Below are 18,643 nucleotides of genomic sequence, written 5' to 3' on the forward strand. Positions count from 1 at the left end.
TAGGGCAACTGTACTGTATGGCAAGCCTGAGCCACGACTCTGAAACCAGGGGTGGGGAGATGACGTCACGGAAGAGAGCAGGATACTGGTACCTAAAGCAGCTTTCTGAAGCAGCATCTCTGTTCAGAGCATCGTTCCACAAACACTGGCCTGGGAAAGGCAACCTTCAGGCAGAAATCACTCATAGCCGTAGAACAACTTGGTGCAAAGAGTCTGACAAACACAATCACACTTTTGGGTGTTGCACAGAATAAAAATAGACTTGCCTATGATCTAACATTTAATTATGGAAAATGTTAGGTGACTTCAAGTTTCTAATTCTATGACAAGTTAATAGTTGATAGAGAGTTGCCGTACAGTCATTGCATTTAGATGGGAGTACGACTCAGCAAGTTAACCAATCGTCAATGACGTCTGTGTGATCTGGAGTACACAACTTTATATACTGGCAGGGCCAACTCAGTCTTTCATCTTTCTGAAGTCAATACATTGAGTATGTTCACATTACCTATTTGGTAATAGTAACAGATATTATTTAATGTGCTTAGGGCTGGTAAAATCGAAGTATTAGGAGAGAAATAAAACCAAGGTATTCCTCAGTGTTCCAATTGTAAATGTATTTATATAGTGCTTAGTACCCCTGACGAGGCATCAAAGCGCTTTTCAGCGAGTAGCACGCTACTCCAGAACCCAAAAGGATTAGTGTTGAATTTGTATAGGGTAATATGAGTTAACCCCTTGGCTGCGGCGGTAATTCTGCTGCAGCGCTAGGGGGGAGCAGGGGCCGCGCGGCGCCGCCATGCTCGAGACGGAACCACTCCGTCACGAGCCTCGGGTGCGCTGTGCTTGTGACGGAGTGGTTCCGTCACGGCCCCGTCCGCTCAATGGAACGCTCAGCGCAGGCGCGAAATCGCTGCCGTGCAGGCGTGGCGGCCGGGCCATGATAGAACCACTCCGTCATTAGCACAGCCCGTCCGAGGCTGGTGACCCAACGGGTTAATGTGAGCGGGTCTGTCAGTTGGATTGAATAGGATAAAAGAGGGATAGAGAGGGAAGTGTCTAGAAAATGTTAGTTGGGAGGTCATAGTAGTAAGATGAGGTTTGGAATGAGCAAAAGGGGAGATGGAGGAGGGAAGAGTCTAGAAAGAGATTAGGGAGATCGTAGTAGTAAAATGAGGCTTGGGTGAGTCGAAGAAGGGACCCATGAAGGAAGAATTGAGCAAGGGTTGTTTGGGAGATCCTAGTAGTAAAATTAGGTTTGGGACGGGTCAAAGGAAGGATACATGAGGAATGAATTTAGGAAGGGTTGCCTGGGAAGGGTGAGCCAAGGAGGGATAGAGGAGGGAAGAGTCTAGAAAGGGTTATTTTGGAGATCATAGTAGTGGTGAATGAGAGAGTGGAGGTAGAGGATATATTGAGAGAGGTACAGGATGCGACAGAGAAGGGTATTGGAGAGAACCAAAGTTCTTTCTTCTCCTTTGAAGCTCGCCTTTTGGGCTAACACATGTGTGGCTTTCTGCAGGACGGAGGTTACACTTCACCCCGTGGAGGTCCCTGTTGTGTTCTTTTCTGGGAGTTCTGAGCACGCTTCCGCAGGACAGCAGAAGGCTGTCTGCCAGACAAGCCCCATGCACACCAGTAAATGGGCACTAGGAACCTCTACCACTATCAAGACTCCTGTTCAGCTTGATCTGAAGCCAAATATTATCCTTCCATTTCATAGTTTTCCAGATGTTTATTTAATAATAGGGGTTTGAACTAGACCCAGTTAGACGAAAACACGATTGAGTGATGTGAGCATAGGAATAAAAATAGACCCCAAATCCCAAGCCCTAATCAGAAATAGCAGGGGTTGTACATATGTATTAAATAAATCAGGCAAAAGAACTGAGCTTTTTGCAATGCCGGTAGACACAGAGAGCAGGGGATACATGATTAGTGGGGCTTCAATTCTACATGAGCCCGCCCCCCCTCTTTTCCATCATCCCAGTCATTAACAGCTCAGACTGTTGACCCTCAAACATGCCTGTCCAGTTGCTAAAACTATTGAACCATCTGCTGGCATTTACTGCACGACTCTCGCCTATCACAGATTCACTGTCAGCCTTCTCAGGCTGAGGCTGTCCCTTGGATGTGTCAGAAGAGCATCAGCCTTGACCACAGAGGTCTCACTCACTATTCTATGTATGCCTGTGAAGTCACTCTACATGGGTGGCAGTTACACCTTGGAGTTGGTGGTTGACATCTGATGGCATCCATTGGTTGCAGTCGCCATTTAATTTACCCAATAGAACCTGTTTTGTGTCCCTGCTGCTTGACACACTCACTCGAATGCACAGAAACTCAAATGCATAACAAGGGTTAGACAGAAACTGTTTGTAACTAGGCAACTGGAACTGGCACAGTGACTGCTCTTACCCAGGATGTCCACTGTGAAGTTCCTCTCCGCCTCACCCGCAGAGTTAGTGGCCATGCAAGAGTAAGGGCCACCGTCCTGGGCCTGTAGGTACGTCAGCTTCAGGACGTGGCCTCCTGGGGGTGGGAGAAACAGTGTCGAAGAGGCGTCAGGGCGCTTCAGTCATTCGCAGGCACCACCAGTACCAACAGACAATCATTGATTCTACACCAAAGTCATAGATTTCCACACAGGCCAGTGCAGGTTTCTGATTCCAGCCCCCTACAAGCCTATGAGGAAGTGTCCCAATGTTTCTATAGGCCATCCCCAGACCTTTAATCAAGCCGCCACCGTACAGCTGAGTAGGACAGCTCCTGATGATGAAGCTTGCCATCTTGTTTGGTGGGTGAGGGCTCTTGCTCCAAAATGTAAATATTTCCACCGCCCTTCACTTCGCCCGGGTACACTGGTGGTGTGGCGTGTTACAGGAACAGCATCTTCTGTGTCTTTTGATAGTACTAGGGCGCGTGTAGGCTGCACCGTCATTACTCCCTGCCCCTCTATGTGTTGATAAGTCATGCATATCATGTCAGTCCTTCATTCCCTCCTGCACAATTTCCCTCTCACCCTCCTTTACTGCTCTTCATCTGGGGTGGCCATTTTTTGCTGTTCACTACTGAACGTCTTCTTGTGTTTCACTGGTTTCTAGCAGAGGCAGATACCTCAAGCTGACATAGCAACGTCTAGCACTGCGTGTTCTGTGATACGAAAGACTTTCCACCTCAAATACAGTGTACAGCCACCCTCGACCAAATGTTGTGCCTGCACTAGTCTCTTTTGTTTCATATCTACTGTCTGATGACAAACGCTCATACATGTTTGCCTTCTGGTACTTGTAATCCTGGATGGATGGATGGATGGATGGATGGATGGATGGATGGATGGGTGGATGGGTGGATGGGTGGGTGGATGGATGGATGGATGGATGGATGGATGGATGGATGGATGGATGGATGGATGGATGGATGGATGGATGGGTGGATGGATGGAGGGATGGACGGACGGGTGGACCGGTGGACCGACGGATGGATGGATGGGTGGATGGATGGATGGATGGACGGGTGGACTGGTGGACCGATGGATGGATGGGTGGATGGATGGATGGATGGATGGATGGGAGCAGTAAAAAAGAGTTTGGCTCAACTTCTCACACTTGACATCAGACAACAGCTCCTGCTTTGTGCGAAGAAGTATCCACTCACCTGAGAGAAGGCGCACACGATCTCCAGAGACAAGAGGGACCCCTCTGTAGAACCAGCTGACGATTGGGGGTGGACTCCCTGAAGCTTCACAAGTGAAGGTCAGGGCACCATGAAGAGGTGCTGAGACATTCACCACTGGCCCCAGGGTCCTGGAGAGCTCAGGAGGAACTATGAGAAAAGAAGATGGTTTAATTCACACCTGATATCTGAGGTTTCCTCTGTGATGGAGACAGACCAACAGAGGACCCAATTCACAAAGGTAACCTTAGACCAAATATCTCAGTTTACGACTTTTGGTATTCACAGAAGGCACTTACTCATTTCAGTATTGACAGAAGTTAGGAGTCCTAACTTTACTACTCCTATACTGAGAAAAATCCTAACTTTAAGACTTTCGGTATTCACAGAAGGCATTTAGGAGTCCTAAAGTTAGGACTCCTAACTTTACTACTCCATAACTGAGAAAAATCCTAACTTTAAGACTTTCGATATTCACAGATGGCATTTAGGAGTCCTAAAGTTAAGACTCCTAACTTTACTACTCCTATACTGAGAAAAATCCTAACTTTAAGACTTTCGGTATTCACAGAAGGCATTTAGGAATCCTAAAGTTAGGACTCCTATTTTTACTACTCCATAACTGAGAAAAATCCTAACTTTAAGACTTTCGATATTCACAGATGGCATTTAGGAGTCCTAAAAATGAGTAAGTGCCTTCTGTGAATACCAAAATGGGTAAGTGCCTCTGTGAATACCAATATGGTAGTAAGTTTAGGATTTTGTCTTAAGTTAGTTCTGTGAATCGGGCCCAGATATTTCGGAGGGCTCTCACTCACCCTCATCTCACTGTCACTCATTTTCTGTCGTTGAGCTCATACACTTTCTTCGGGTCTCACTCAATTCTGGTCTCAACCACCACCCTGGGAGCTCCTTTACCACACCCCATGCCCCTGCTCCCCACTGTCACCCTCTCTGCTGACATTGGCCAACGCCTCACCCTGTACGATGAGCTCAAACTTCCGCTCCGCCTGTCCCACAGCATTCACAGCGAGGCAGGTGTAGCGCCCACCATGTGAGGGCTGCACCCTGTGGATACGCAGCTGTTGTCCTTGGTTGTCCACGGTGATCGCTTGTGCGCTGCCCATGGAGTGACCATCTTTGAGCCACGTCACCAGGGGCGTTGGTCGCCCTATTGCCACGCACTCCATGGTGACCAGGTCACCTCTCCGCACTGAAGTCCTGGTGATGGCCTCCGCACTGCCTAGTATTTTTGGCACCGCTGAAGGTCCCAAAAGGAGAAGAAAGGACATGGTTTGATTATTGTGGTAATAGACAGAGGCTGAGCTGGCATTTCTCAAATCAGATCTGAGACATAGCACTGTTGCCACGGGTCGCTTCCACCCACAGAACCATGCAAACTCTGTCACTCATTAGGGCAAAGTCAGGAATTCGATGCAAATACACAGCTATGTGTTCATTCATTGCTACAAAAAGGTTTAGTGCAACAAGTGAGACTTACATATTCATTATTCTCCAACAAAAGTTTCACTAGTGGTTTATGTTGGGTGCACGCTTTATCTTTAAAGCTAACTCTGGATAAATCTTATCGTCATTGACCGACTGGTGCCTGAGGAATGTCTTCACATTTACATAAACCAGGAGAAAGGGTCATGCACAAAGAGAAGCAACAAGGGAGCAGATATTATTGACAACTTTGAGGGCTACCTGAGACACAGGACAGGAACTTGAGAGGAGAAGAAAGGTTAAACAGACTGGAGACCCAAACCACTTGCCGTACACCACACATTAGATCTGTCAGGTGCGCTAGCGCCAGGACTCACCGAGCACCTCCAGGCGCTGCTCCTTTGTGCTGCTGCCCACCGCGTTGGCACACTCACAGGTGTAGGACCCCTCGTCGGACGCCAGAGCGCCTTGAAGCTGCAGCACTCGACCTCCTGCGGCAGAAAAGCTGTGCCTCCCTGTGCCTTGAAGACGCACGCCTGCAGAGGAGGAGAAGTGAAGAACTCAGTCCACAACCACATATGCGACCATAATCCCACACTGAAGTGCAGTGACATCAACACAAGGCCTTGCAAACCAGGCACAGGTGGAAAGTCAACCTTTCAAGGGCTGTGGAGCTCTCAAAAGACTGTGACAAGTGGACCAGATGAACCACTTTATGTCTCTGAGGTACTGCCTCACGTCAGGCTCCCAAATCAAGCCGTAATAAAGAGTTCTGATTGCTTACCGCCCTGGTAATCTTAATTAATCGGATTCCCCGGTCCTTTGTTCCTGCCACTATGTACATTGAAAAACAGGCACCCTCTTGATATAATATTCCATGACAATTTGTATCCAAGATGGCTCGTTCCCTTAACCTGGGTGGCCCAAGAAAGTGTGCTGCAGCACACAATCCCTATTGTTAAATGAACATGCCCTCCTCCCACTGTATGCACTGGGACAAGGGAGCGAACTCAGAGTAATTAAATTACTTGTATCTAATCTGAACACATCTGGTGCAATCCACAACAAGACAGACCAGCGGCGGACCAGGAAGGCTGCACCTCACTGCTGTGTTCCTTTAGTAATAGTTTGTTAGATGATCTAAAAATGTGTGCACATACAACTCCTGCGCCTGCCTTTGTTGGGTGTAAACTGCGAAGCAGATCAGATAATGGATGAATGTGGAGAGGTGCACCACCAGACTATTTTTCCAATGATATAGACTGACAAAATTCCTTTGTGTTTAGATTTCCTTTAATTTAATGACATTATAAAAAAGGCTCCAGCCAACGCGTTTCGTTCAATGAAGATTGAACTTCATCAGGGCTTTCATTTTATGTGGACAGTTAATGTTCCAATGTTGGGATGTGGTAGTTTCATAGGCAATTAAGAGTGCAATGCAATGATGTCCCAGCGGTCCATCGTACGCGTCCAAGGTACATCGAAGGTACGAATGCCGTACCTTATCAGGGAGCCCTAGCGTGATACATTTAAAGCGCATTGACTGATATTGATTCCAACTTATGGAACACTGAGAGACGGTGCTGGTTAAAACATTTGTGTACATGTAAAGGTTAGCAACAGGGTGTTTGTACACCTTATTTTAGTGAGGACTGTGGCAAGGCTAAAGCTCTCCGTCTGGCCCCTCCCCTCACACCCTTCCAATCCCCAACGCTAAACATAAAGGTGCAGTTACCATCCTTGCTCCACGTCAGGGTGGGGGCAGGAAGCCCGCTGCAGTCACACGTCAGGCTGACCGAATGTCCCTCCAGTATAGAGACGGTGATGGGGGCCACTCCTGACGAAGCGGGAAATGAGGGGTGCACTAGAAGACAAAAAAAGCAAAGTAAGATGGACGCTCTAAATTCAGACCTTAACACTCGGACAATTAACCTCTGAAGGATGTAAAATGGACTTAGAGAAACTTGTGAGGGCCAATGAGAGAGCCCAGGGAGGAGACTGGTCACTGTGCAAGAGGTCAGATGGGTTTAAGTACCAGGGGTACCTGACCCAGGCCTCAAAAGAGGATATCTCAGATGAGGGTGTAAAAGGAGGCACCAGTTGAGTGTTTAGTGAGGGAAAAGATTTAGAAAAATGTGGAAATCAAAACCAATGCATACTTGAAAGAGATTTTATGCCTAGTGGACCAGCTGAGCAAAATAAACTGGGACAGAAGGAGGATAATGATGAAGGTGGAAAATAAAAAAATAATACAATGTGAAAAAATGAAGATCAGAGAAGCATGTAAATAAATCAGAGGTGTACAGTACTGGTAGAGGGTGCAGGCTTCGTATCAACTTAGCAAAAGGCATCAGATGACATAACCGAAGCCATATAGCGCCCACCCCGGCTCAACAATGTCAGTTTACACCCATGTTTTCCCAGCCTTCGAGGATGCAAACAGACTGACATCGATCGATGTAGTAGTGCAGTACCAAAACTGAACTAGTATGGTATTAACTTAACCTATCGCACGTCCATCACACGGGAAGGTGGGCGGGCTGATAAGGAATCTGTAGGTAGATACAGGATCCATCTAAAAGGCTTTTACCACAGGTAAGTAACTTTTTCTTCTGATGGATTCTTTTACCTGCAGATTCCTCAACTGTAGATTAGATTCCAAAGCAATACACTGCCCAGGAGGAGGGGTGATGAATGGTTAGATGAGGAAGTCCTGCAGAACAGATCTGGCATAGTGCCCATCCCTACACATTTCAGAATCCATGCATTATTGCTTAGCAAAGGTGTGTAGGGATGCCCACATTGCTTTGTTGTAAATCTCTGCTATTGAGACTTCTCTGCCAAGAGCAGAAGCGGTCAATCTGGCACTGGTGGAAAGAGCCCTTACCCTTTCCAGAGGTTCCTTTTTGGTCAAGGCATAATGGGTCTTAATGCAGAGTATGATCCCTCTGGATAGGGTCCTTTTCTGAACCGCTTTGCCTCTTTTAGCCCCACTGTAGCCCAAGAAAAGCTGGTCATCCAGTCATATGTGCTTGTTGCGATCCAGTGGCGGCTCCTCAGGGGAGTGCGGTGGGGAGGTGAGGCGGGGGAGGGGCAGGGTGGTGCGGTAGTAAACTCCAGAGTTGGGACAAATGGAGTTGAGTAAAGAAAGAAATAAATAACACAAATTACATTGCACGCGCTGTAACGCCAAATCGGTGAAGTAGCGCACAATGCAATTCGTTTTATTTATTTCTTTCTTTACTCAACTCCGTTTCGCCAAATTCCGGAGTTTACTACACCCCACCCTGCCCCTCCGCCACCCCGCCCCACCGCCTCGCAGCACTCTCTTGAGTAGCCACCACTGGTGCGATCCAAGTAGTAGTTGACCGCCCGCCTAGGATCCACCCTATGCAACCGCTCCTCCTCTTTCGCGGGGAAGGGCGAGGCATACATTGACATAAGGGTGATGGACTGAAAGAGGTGAAAGGGAGTCACCATGTTTAGACGGGAGATAGCCTTTGGTTCACAACTCTAACCTTGTCAGGATTAAAGGAGGTGAAAGGTGGGTGAGACCTGAGAGTTTGCAACACACTTACTTCTCTGGCTTATGTGCTTGCCACTAACAACACTGTCTTTAAAGCCAACATTCTTAAGAGACAACTATGCAGGGGTAAACAGAGTCACCATTAGAAAAGTTAATGATAGGTTAAGGTCCCACTGGGGCATATCTAAGGGAGTTGGAGGATACAGATTTGTCACCCCCTTCTAAACACATCACAATGTTGGACTTGAACGAGGAAAGCTGGTCTTGAAGGTAGAGGAATGCTGACAACGCAGCCAAATACTCCTTGGCAGTGGCTACCGCACAAACCCGCTGGGCAGGGGAAATTGTGAACTGCAAGACCTGGGACAACTTAACCTGTAAGGGGTCCACGTTGGTGTCCGTGCACCAAGCAATGAAGTTACTGCATCTTCCAGAGTAAGCAGACTTTGTTGAGGGGCAACATGCTGACAATATGACGTCCACCACCTTCGGTGGCAGCTGAAAGGAGTTCAGATATCCCCGCTTAATCTCCAGGCATGAAGGTGGCGGCCTCGGAGATTAGGGCACAGAACCATTCCCATCGAATGGGAGAGAAGGTTCCAGTCTGAATGGCAGCTTGAGCTGGGGACATATGGAGAAGCGATGAAGGTCCACATACCACAACCCTCCTTGGCCAATCCAGGGCAAAGAGAATGACTTGGGCCCAAACTTGGGGTATCTTTCTCAGAACCTGAGGAGCTAAGGTGATGGGTGGAAACGTGTAGAACAGCTGAAAGTTACACTTCAACTAAAACAAGTCCCCCAAGTCTCTCGTTAACTAATACGGGAGCGCACAGTACTGGTATTATCGGGCACTGTTTAATGAGATGAACAAGGCCCCCAGAGAAATGACCTACTGTGTGACGATGTCCTGGACTCCCTCCGGTAGAAGATGCCATTTGTGTTGTGGTCTGCAAATGACTCCCCCTCAAGCTGTAGGCTCCTATATTCAGAGAACCCGCAAAATGCCTGGCGGGGATCCAGATCCCCTTGGCAGTGTGCACATGATCACAGACTCCACGCTTGCAAACAAAGAAGTGACACACTACTCCCCCTTGTTTATTGATGTAACACATCACTGTTGTGTTGTCCGTCAAAATCTGGACAGACCGACCTTGGATGGAGAGGAAGCAGGCTTTGACTGTCTGCCGAATAGCCCTCAGTTCTAACAGGTTGATATGAAGAACCTGATCTTCCAGAGATCAGAGGCCCCCAATCTCCGGATGAACGCTCTACCCTACGAGGAAGGCATCCATTACTACCGCAGCCACAGTTGGTGGGGAAGTGAAGGCCACACAAAAACTCTGGTTTGCCTCTTCCCCCACCAAACCACTTCTGCCGCAATACTGGGAGAGATTGTGATGAGTATGACAAGTCTCCCCCATTCAGTAGCCACTGCTAGCAGAGGCACCACTTCAGGGCCCTCCTGCGCCAAAATGCAACATTGACCAAAAACATGCTGAAAGCTAGGGAAGCCAGGAACCTCAGGACTCCTTGTTAGAAGAACAGTAACAGTCTCCAGCTTCAACGCCAATGACACTTCAGCAAGAGTCAGCATCTTGAACTTTTCCTAGTTAGGTAGTAGTTCTAGTCTCTGAGGTCCCGGATCGGATGTAGGCCACCGTCCTTCTTGGGCAGAAGGAAGTAATGGGAGTAGCAACCATGGCCTTTTTCCTGCTCCGGCACTAACTCCACGGATTCCTTGAAGAGGAGTGATGCCCCTTCCCCTTACAAGATGGTGAGGTGATCTGGAAAAAGATGGTAGCACTGGGGGGAGGGGTGGTGAATGATGGGTGGGCGGAGCCTGAAGGAAGGGAATGATGTATCCTATTTCTATGATTTGTAAGACCCACTGGTCCAAAATATTGGCCTCCCAAGCCAGAAGGAAGGAGGACAGCTGCCCTCCCACAGATTCTGAGTGAACCTGTGGAAGCAGACAAAGGGTTTGATTTAGATCTCGGCGGACGGGTTACTCCGTCACAATGGTGAGAGATATCCTGGCAGCCGAAATATAAATCCCATAGGACATAATGTGATTTATGTTTCGGTGATTGGCCCAAATGTACTCTATGAATGTATATATGAATATTAGCGTAATGATTGCTTTTATTAAATTAGTCTAGTGAGATGGTTAAAGATGCGGCTCAGTTAAACGTTGAAAGAGATGCCTGCACACTGAGTTTGGGGGCGGAGCCTGCAGGGACGCGCTGACCAGAGGTGAGGACCCCTCAAGCTGGTTTGCCCCTCCCTGGCCTCTAAGAGGTGTGCTCAGGTCTCACCCCATACTTCCAGGTGGTAGTGCTTCTCCGATCGCCCGGCATTGTTGGATGCCTCACAGGTGTACAGTCCCGCGTCCCGTACTTGGACGTGCTCAATCTGTGTAACACAAAGTAACAGTTAAAACTTTCCTCTGCTTTTTAATTTTTTTCCACAGCTGTCTTTCCCTCTTATTCCATCACTTTCAAATTCTCCATCTCTTATCCTCTGTAGATGTTTTCTCTTTCCTATTTCTCTATTTTCTTTCTTTGTCTTCTTCACATTTTGACATACCATTTGCTCTTGTTCAGCATGCTCCTCTCTCTGTTCACTTTCTTTCTTACCTTCTCCTTCTTCCTTCTTTCTGTCTCTCTCTATCTGCTGTCATACACTATTTCCCGCCCTCATCATATCTCTTGTGTCCCTCTATTTTTCATTCCTCCATTTTCTTTAGTCTCTCCTCTGTTTCTCAACTCTCTCATTTTATTCTTTCTCTTCCTTCTATTTTATTCTACATTTTCTCACTATTCCTCCAGCTTCCACCTTGTTCTCTCCGCACTCTTACCTGTAGATAGCTGCCATCTTCAGAGATGTGTGTGCCCGCCCTCTGCAGGAGGGGGCGTCTGTCCTTCAGCCAGTTCAGAGTGGGGGGTGGGATGGCATGGCTCTGACATTCTAGGGTCACAGACTGGTTTAGGATGACAGAGGTGTTCAGCTCCTCTCCGAGGATACTGGGAGGCACTGGAAGAGAAAGGCACATTAAGTGGTACAGAGAGAATTAGCTACTTAAAAAGACCAATCAATCAGGATTTATAAAGCGCTGCAAATCACCCGTGAGGGTCTCAAGGCGGTAGAGATGTTGAATACTTCATGGTGATCTTTTCATTCAGTTGCAATGAGAGGAAACCCAGGAGAAAGCAGCGAAAACAAGGGAAAACCAAGGAGAAGGCATTAAAAAATGGAGGAAAAAAGCAAGGAGAATGCAGTGAAACACGAAGGAAAAGCAAAGAGAAGGCACACAAAATAGGAGTAAAAAGTGAGGAGAGAACAGTGAAAATGATGTAAAAGTAGGAGAAGGCACTCAAAAACATGGAAAAAACAGGAGAACGCAGTGAAAAATTATGGAAAAGGAGCAGAAGGCACTCAAAAATGGGCTAAAATGTCAGGAGAAAGCAGTGAAAAACAAGGGAAAAGTAAGGAAAATCCTCTAAAAAAAGAGGGGGAAAAGCGAGAAGAGACCAGTGAAAACAAGGGAAAAGGAGGTAAAGGGTAAAAAGCAGGGGAAAGAAGTGAAAAATGAGGGAAAAGCAAGGAGATGGAATTAAAACAAGCATTTACAATGCAACGGTCTCGCCTTTGCAAAAGTTAGAGCTATTGGCATTGTAAATGACACATTTTTAATTTATGTGTTGGATTTCAAAACAGATAAATAAATTCCAATTGACATTTACAATGCCAATAGCTTAATCTCTTGCAAATGCGAGACCTATTGCATTTGCACTCACCCACACACACACACACGTTGTGGATGTGGGGGTGGTGGATCTGGTGGGGGTGGTGGATCTGGTGGATGTGGTGGTGGTGGATGTGGTGGTGGTGGATGTGGTGGTGGATGTGGTGGTGGTGGTGGATGTGGTGGTAGTGGTGGGTGTGGCAGTCGTGGATGTGGTGGTCGTGGATGTGGTGGTGGTGGATGTGGTGGTGGTGGTGGATGTGGTGAATGTGGTGGTGGATGTGATGTTGGTGGATGTGGTGGTGGTGGTGGGTGTGGTGGATGTGGTGGTGGATGTGGTGGTGTATGTGGTGGTGTATGTGGTGATGTATGTGGACGCATCACTGCCTGAAAGCGTGTCTGCTTAAAACAGGGCAGCTGATCATCATGCACGTGCGCTACTAGCGTTAATTTAAAGGATTAGAGACAGAAGTTTACCTCCTGCACATAACGTCTGCCCCCACCTCTCCCATCACCCACACATGCAATATATTAAAGGCCTGAATTCCAGCTGAAATGCTAGTTAAACCCACAAGACCATTGCACTTCTGATTGTATTGAACAGCTCAGAGAGGCCTGCGGAGGTTAAAAGACAGCACACTGTGCTTGCAATATTATTATATAGAACAAAAGCATCTGTGCTGTACCGTTTATCTTTAAACCTGCGAAAGCCTACACTTTTTTGTCGTGATAGGGTGTGGGAAGTCGTGGTAGCTCCTATCTCAGTGAAAGGCCGGGAGAGGAGCCTAGCAGTGGATGCCTGGAGGAACCAGCTAATCAATCGAGCCTCCGATGAAATCTCAAATTAGGGCTCGGCTCTGCAGTGTGGCGCCTATTTTTTAAACGTGCCGTTTGCTTTGCAATGAGTGTTTATAATGAGGCGGATTTGTAAACAAACAATTGCTGATCATGGGAATAAAACACGTGAAGAGAGAAGTGGGATACAGACAGTAGACTTAATGAGTGTCACTGCAGATCTTCAACTGTATTCAGATTAGACAGCTGAAGATAGATGACTGCGCGGTGCGCGCTAAACTGAAGAACTATTATAATTTATAAAAAGACGTTGAAGAAGTGAGATACCTCACTCCTAGAAGGTCTGTTTCACTTACTTTGCGAGGGTCCTGGCCGTAACGACTCCCACGGTAAATGCTGCTGGCCCAGGCATGATTTAGAGACCCACACAGTAGGTGCCCTAGGGCTCCAGCGGCCGCCGCAGTCTGCTAGGCGAGGATCTGATAGGTCGCCCCCAGGTACTCACCGTCACCGGAGCCCAGCAGGGCGAGGAGCAGGAGGAGGGGGAGGCGGGAGCAGAGCGCGAGCCGAGACATCTTCACCGCGTGAGGCAGGGAGAGAAGTGAGGAGGCTGGGCGCGAGCAGGGGAGGAGGGGTGGGGGAGAGGGACCGAGGGGAGGGCAATAGAGGGAAGGAGCGAGACCAGGAGAAGGAGAGAAGGGACGAGGATGGAGAAAGGGAAGAGAAAGGAAGAGAGGAAGATAGGGCAAAGGGAAGCGAGCAGCGCGGAAATAACCCACCCGCCCCAGCTCCATGAAAAAAATGGCAGCCGCAAACATTGTGAGAAAAAAAAAAATAAGACAACACCCACAATGGCCCACCGCTGCATGATGTCAAAAAAGGGGCGGGGCTTATAAAAAAACACAGGAACGCCCAACAATCTGCTCCGAGAATGATTGCCCCATCTCTCTTCCAATGGCTAGCCTCCATTTATGGAGCTTGCCAATGGAAGAGAGAGGCGGGTTAAAGCCACAGTACTGGAAAACAAAACATTTCGCCTGCGCAACACTTCTGCGCAGTGAACGCCAGGCGAAACCTAAAAACAGAAGAAAAGCAAGGAGAAAGCAGTGAAAATGAAGGGAAAAGTAAGGAGAACAAGCATTTACAATGCAACGGTCTCGCCTTTGCAAAAATTAGAGTTATTGGCATTGTACATGACAACATTTTTATTTATGTGTTGGTTTTGAAAACAGATAAATAAATGGCATTGTCATTTACAATGCCAATAGCGTAACCTCTCACAAATGCGAGACCTATTGCATTTGCACCCACACACACACACACAGAGCCACAAACACAGAGCCACAAACACAGAGCCACACACACAGACACAGAGCCACACATGCCGGAAGTTGCACAGCTGGGGCCTGCCAAAGAGACACACAGAGAGGAAGTCCCCTCGATAATTTTGAAATACAAATCAACGTGCAGTCAAAACACTCTATGCTCAAAAGCAATTCAAACGTCGCACAAACTACATCCACAGTGCTGGGGAAGTTATGTGAAAGAGTAAATTATCCACACCAATAAACGTCTCCAAGGCCTCCAAGCAAGGGATGTGAAGCTCCATCCCGCATTCACACAGTGCACACAACCCCACACTCCACATACACACAACCCTACACCCCACATACTCACAGTGCACTGAAGCCCCCACCGTGCTTACACACTGCACAGAACCACACACCCCGCATACTCTCAGTGCACTGAACCCCACACCCTGCATACACACTGTGCACAGAACCACACACCCTGCATACTCACAGTGCACTGAAGCCCACACCTAGGAATGGGACATGCCCCCACGGAGCCACACGAGGACCGAGAAGCTTTTTTTGGGCACCGTTGGGGCGGCCCACTGCCATCCGGGGCCGCCCTACACTGAAAAGAGCCCTGCCCTAGCCCTAACTCACCGGGCTGCTCTATGCGCTGGGCGGGGGAAGATCTGTGGCCTACGCGGCGGGGCAGGCACCGGCAATGTGCCTCGGGCCCCTCTGCGTCTCTGCAACTCTCAGTGGCACCTGCGGGGCTCTCACTCCTCAGGAGAGTCCCGCCTTCGCAGCGCTATACCTCACGATGCGCCGGCCTTCACCCGGTCCCCCATCTCGGGTCCGGGACTTTGAAAATGCAGCTCCGGGCGCATTCATCCTCCGGGGCTTCCCCATCATCCTGGGAGCCCCGCAACTCCCTTGCTGCTTCCGGCGGCGGTGAAGAATCTCCAGTCTCCCTCCATCCCTCCGGGGCTCGCTCATCATCATGGGAGCCCCGCAACTCCAGTGCTGCTTCTGGCGGCGGGGGGGAATCTCCGATCTCCCTCCATCGCATGGGAGACCGGCAACGTCTCAATGGCTTCCCCCAAGCAGGGAGAAGCGGAAGTTGCCTCCTTCAGGCCCCGCTTCAGCAAGTTGGTCCCCCCCCGGGGTAGGCACAATACATGTTGCTGCCGGAAAGGGTGCCGTGGGCTGGTAAACTGCACCGCCTCTCACCAAGGCACACATCCACCCGCCGGACCGCAATCATCCCACCCGCCCCAGCTCCATGAACAAAAAAATGGCGGCAGCAAACATCCGAAAAAAAAAAAAAAGTAAACACCCACATGTTCATGACGGCAAAAAAAGGGGCGGAGCGAGAAAAAAATCACCGGAACGCCCACGAATTTGCTCCGACAATTATTGACACATCTCTCCTCCAATGGCTAGCCTCCATTTATGGAGCTAGCCAATGGAAGAGAGAGGCGGGTGAAAGCCCCTTACTGAAAAACATAAGATTTTGCCTGCACGACACTGCTGCGCAGTGAACGCCAGGCGAAACCTAAAAACTCAATAAATGGGAGTAAAGGCAAGGAGAAGTGAAAAATTAGGGAAAAGTTAGAAAGCGCTCAAAAAATGGGGGAAAGCAAAGGGAAAGCAGTGAATACATGAGAAAAACAAGGAGAAGACTCAAAAAAGCAGGAGAAGCAGTGAAAAAGAGGAAAATGTAAGGAGAAGCCTATCAAAAGACGGGGAAATCAAGGAGAAATCAGTGAAAACAATGGAAAATGAGGGGAAGACACCCTAGAAGCAGGAAAAAGCAAGGAGAAAGCAGTTCCCTCTTGTTCCTGATTTTGTAGTTGTTTTTTGCTTTTACTTTTTTTATTAAATGGTATAAAACATAAAAATAGTGAGGAATATTTTCAAGTTCAAATGCATAACCCCATTGAGAAAAAGAAGCCAGAGTGGAAAAGAATAGACAATAGGATGCTTCTGTGATTGCCCAACAAACTGATGTCTCAAAGACTGAAAAGCGAGAGAAAAAGAATAAACAACTGGCCTACGGTTGCAACATTTCAAAATATTTTCATATGATCTTGTTTGTTCTTGATTCTTGAAAAAAATTACCTAAGACTCCAACCTTGGAGTTTAGCCTTTAAGTGTTTCTTTCTACACAAAGATCCCTTGTGCGCTGCCTTTGCAATCACCACAGTGGTGGGAACACGCGATCCCCAAAATATGGCACCAAAGCTGAAGAGTTGTAGCTCATTGGTCGATGTCATAGGGGCGGTCTCCTTTAAGACCTCATTGGTCGATGTCATAGGGGCGTTCTCATTTAAGACCTCATTGGTCGATGTCATGACGCGGCCTCATTGAAGACCTCATTGGTTGATGTCATATGGGTGATCTTACTGAAGACCTAACTGGTCGATGTCATAGGGGCGGTGTCATTGAAAACCTCATCGGTAGACGTCATGGGGCGTTCTCATTGAAGACCTCATTGGTCGATGTCATAGGTGCAGTCTCAGTGTAGACAGGTCCACTGTCATGGCCGCAATGTGAATACAACTTTTCAGTAAAGTAAATCCTAACGAGCTGTTAGATAGCAGAATTATTTACAACATGTGAACATGTGATACTATTCACGCGGCAGTAAAGAAACTCTGGAAGGAGTTTGGAAATACACAATTTGGAGTCCCTCTTTGTTTGACCTGGTACCCTGGAGCTTGAGTTTCCTTCTGGAAAAATGTGTCCCAGTAGTATAATGGGTGATTGCAAACTTCTTGTTGTTTTTCTAACATGGGTGTTTCCAAACCTGAGTTGAAGTGCAGTCTGGGCGTTGAGCAGACACCTTAGAAAGTTATTTAAGGTACATTAGTAGTCAAAGCCCAAAACTTGTTATCTGAGAGGAACAAATTAAACTGACCAGCCCTGCCATTAGATGGTGGAATTATGTACGCATCAAAACCTGACTAATATAAGCAACAGTGCTTCATGGAGGATGGATATCAAAATGCAAAGTATAAGATATATGCAATCAATTAGAAAATAAATAAATGAAAAACAGAAACAGAAACACCTAAGAAAGGGTTTCAGTGAAGGTGGCTGTATTCTCAGTCTACACTACAACACGTCAGTCGCATGTACAAGATATATGAAAGGAGTGCTCAATGCACAGGGCGTCAGGCTATGCATTTACAAAGTGTAAGCTTGTATATCAAACAAGCTGCGGCCAGTTTACGAGAAGTCGCAAAAATGCAGAGGGAAACCTAATGTATGAATTCTATAAGGCTCTTAATATGGTTTCTATTGTCAGAGACGGCGTTTCGGCCCAGTCATGATTTAGGGGTCCATATCACAGTAATGAGAATGTATGACATTACAACGCATGCTTTTACCACGCACGCCTTTACAACGCTGTTTTTACAACGCATGCCTTTACAACGCATAGTGCTTTGGGGCCCTGGATAGTGAATAGTTTAATTTACTATTCCAACTCCAGTCCCCGTGGATAGTAGGGAAGGTGTTGGATAGTAAATTAAACCTATTCCCTATCCTAGAGCGCCCCCCAGCGCAATGCGTTGTAATGGTTTGCGTTGTAAAAGTTGCATCGTAAAGGCACTGCGTGGTAAAAGTTGCGTTGTAAAGGATGTTTCCCCAGTAATGAGGAAGGTAGGTGTAGGGTGAAGCTCAGGGGTGAGCCTTGTGTCCAGTCTTACAGCTGTACATAGTAACACACTGGGAGGTATATGTATGAGCGATATAACTGCAGATGGCCCCGCTGGCTGGTTTATTACTCACAGGGTAGGCCCTCTCTGGTTTTACCCCATCACTGGAAGGTCATCTGCCCCTTTTTCACCCTGATCCACCTTGTGTGTGCTTGGGAGTTTTTACAATAACATAGAGAACCATCCTTTCTAAGCTGAGCACAGCTCGCTCACCAGTGGGTTGTTCGCACATGGAAGTAGTTGGCGTACTTGATGCCAGGGGGCATCTTTTACCCGGGTATCACGATGAGGTCACAGGCTCATACTCACAATACACTTGCAGGGTGAAGTCTCGCCGGTCCTCGCCGGCCACATTTACTGCCACGCAAGCGTAAGCTCCTGCATCCGAGACTTGGACAGCAGCCAGCTGCAGGATTCGTCCCTGCATCAAAACCTG

The 18,643-nt window shown here is 47.8% G+C and overlaps 1 protein-coding gene across 1 annotated transcript in view; it reads right to left on the reverse strand.

Annotated features, from left to right (window-relative positions):
* Positions 1–18,643, reverse strand: part of HMCN2 (hemicentin 2) — a 761,275-nt gene that overhangs the window by 197,278 nt on the left and 545,354 nt on the right. The window contains exons 40-47 of the mRNA XM_078646218.1: positions 18,517–18,640; positions 11,508–11,683; positions 10,966–11,062; positions 6,857–6,985; positions 5,499–5,657; positions 4,655–4,936; positions 3,658–3,825; positions 2,419–2,532 (exon numbers count right to left, since the gene is read on the reverse strand). Coding sequence (XP_078502344.1) covers positions 2,419–2,532; positions 3,658–3,825; positions 4,655–4,936; positions 5,499–5,657; positions 6,857–6,985; positions 10,966–11,062; positions 11,508–11,683; positions 18,517–18,640 — 1,249 coding nt within the window. The remainder of the gene's footprint in view (positions 1–2,418; positions 2,533–3,657; positions 3,826–4,654; positions 4,937–5,498; positions 5,658–6,856; positions 6,986–10,965; positions 11,063–11,507; positions 11,684–18,516; positions 18,641–18,643) is intronic.

The sequence above is a fragment of the Lissotriton helveticus genome, chromosome 5_1, assembly GCF_964261635.1.
Source record: "Lissotriton helveticus chromosome 5_1, aLisHel1.1, whole genome shotgun sequence".
NCBI classification, from domain to species: Eukaryota; Metazoa; Chordata; class Amphibia; order Caudata; family Salamandridae; genus Lissotriton; species Lissotriton helveticus.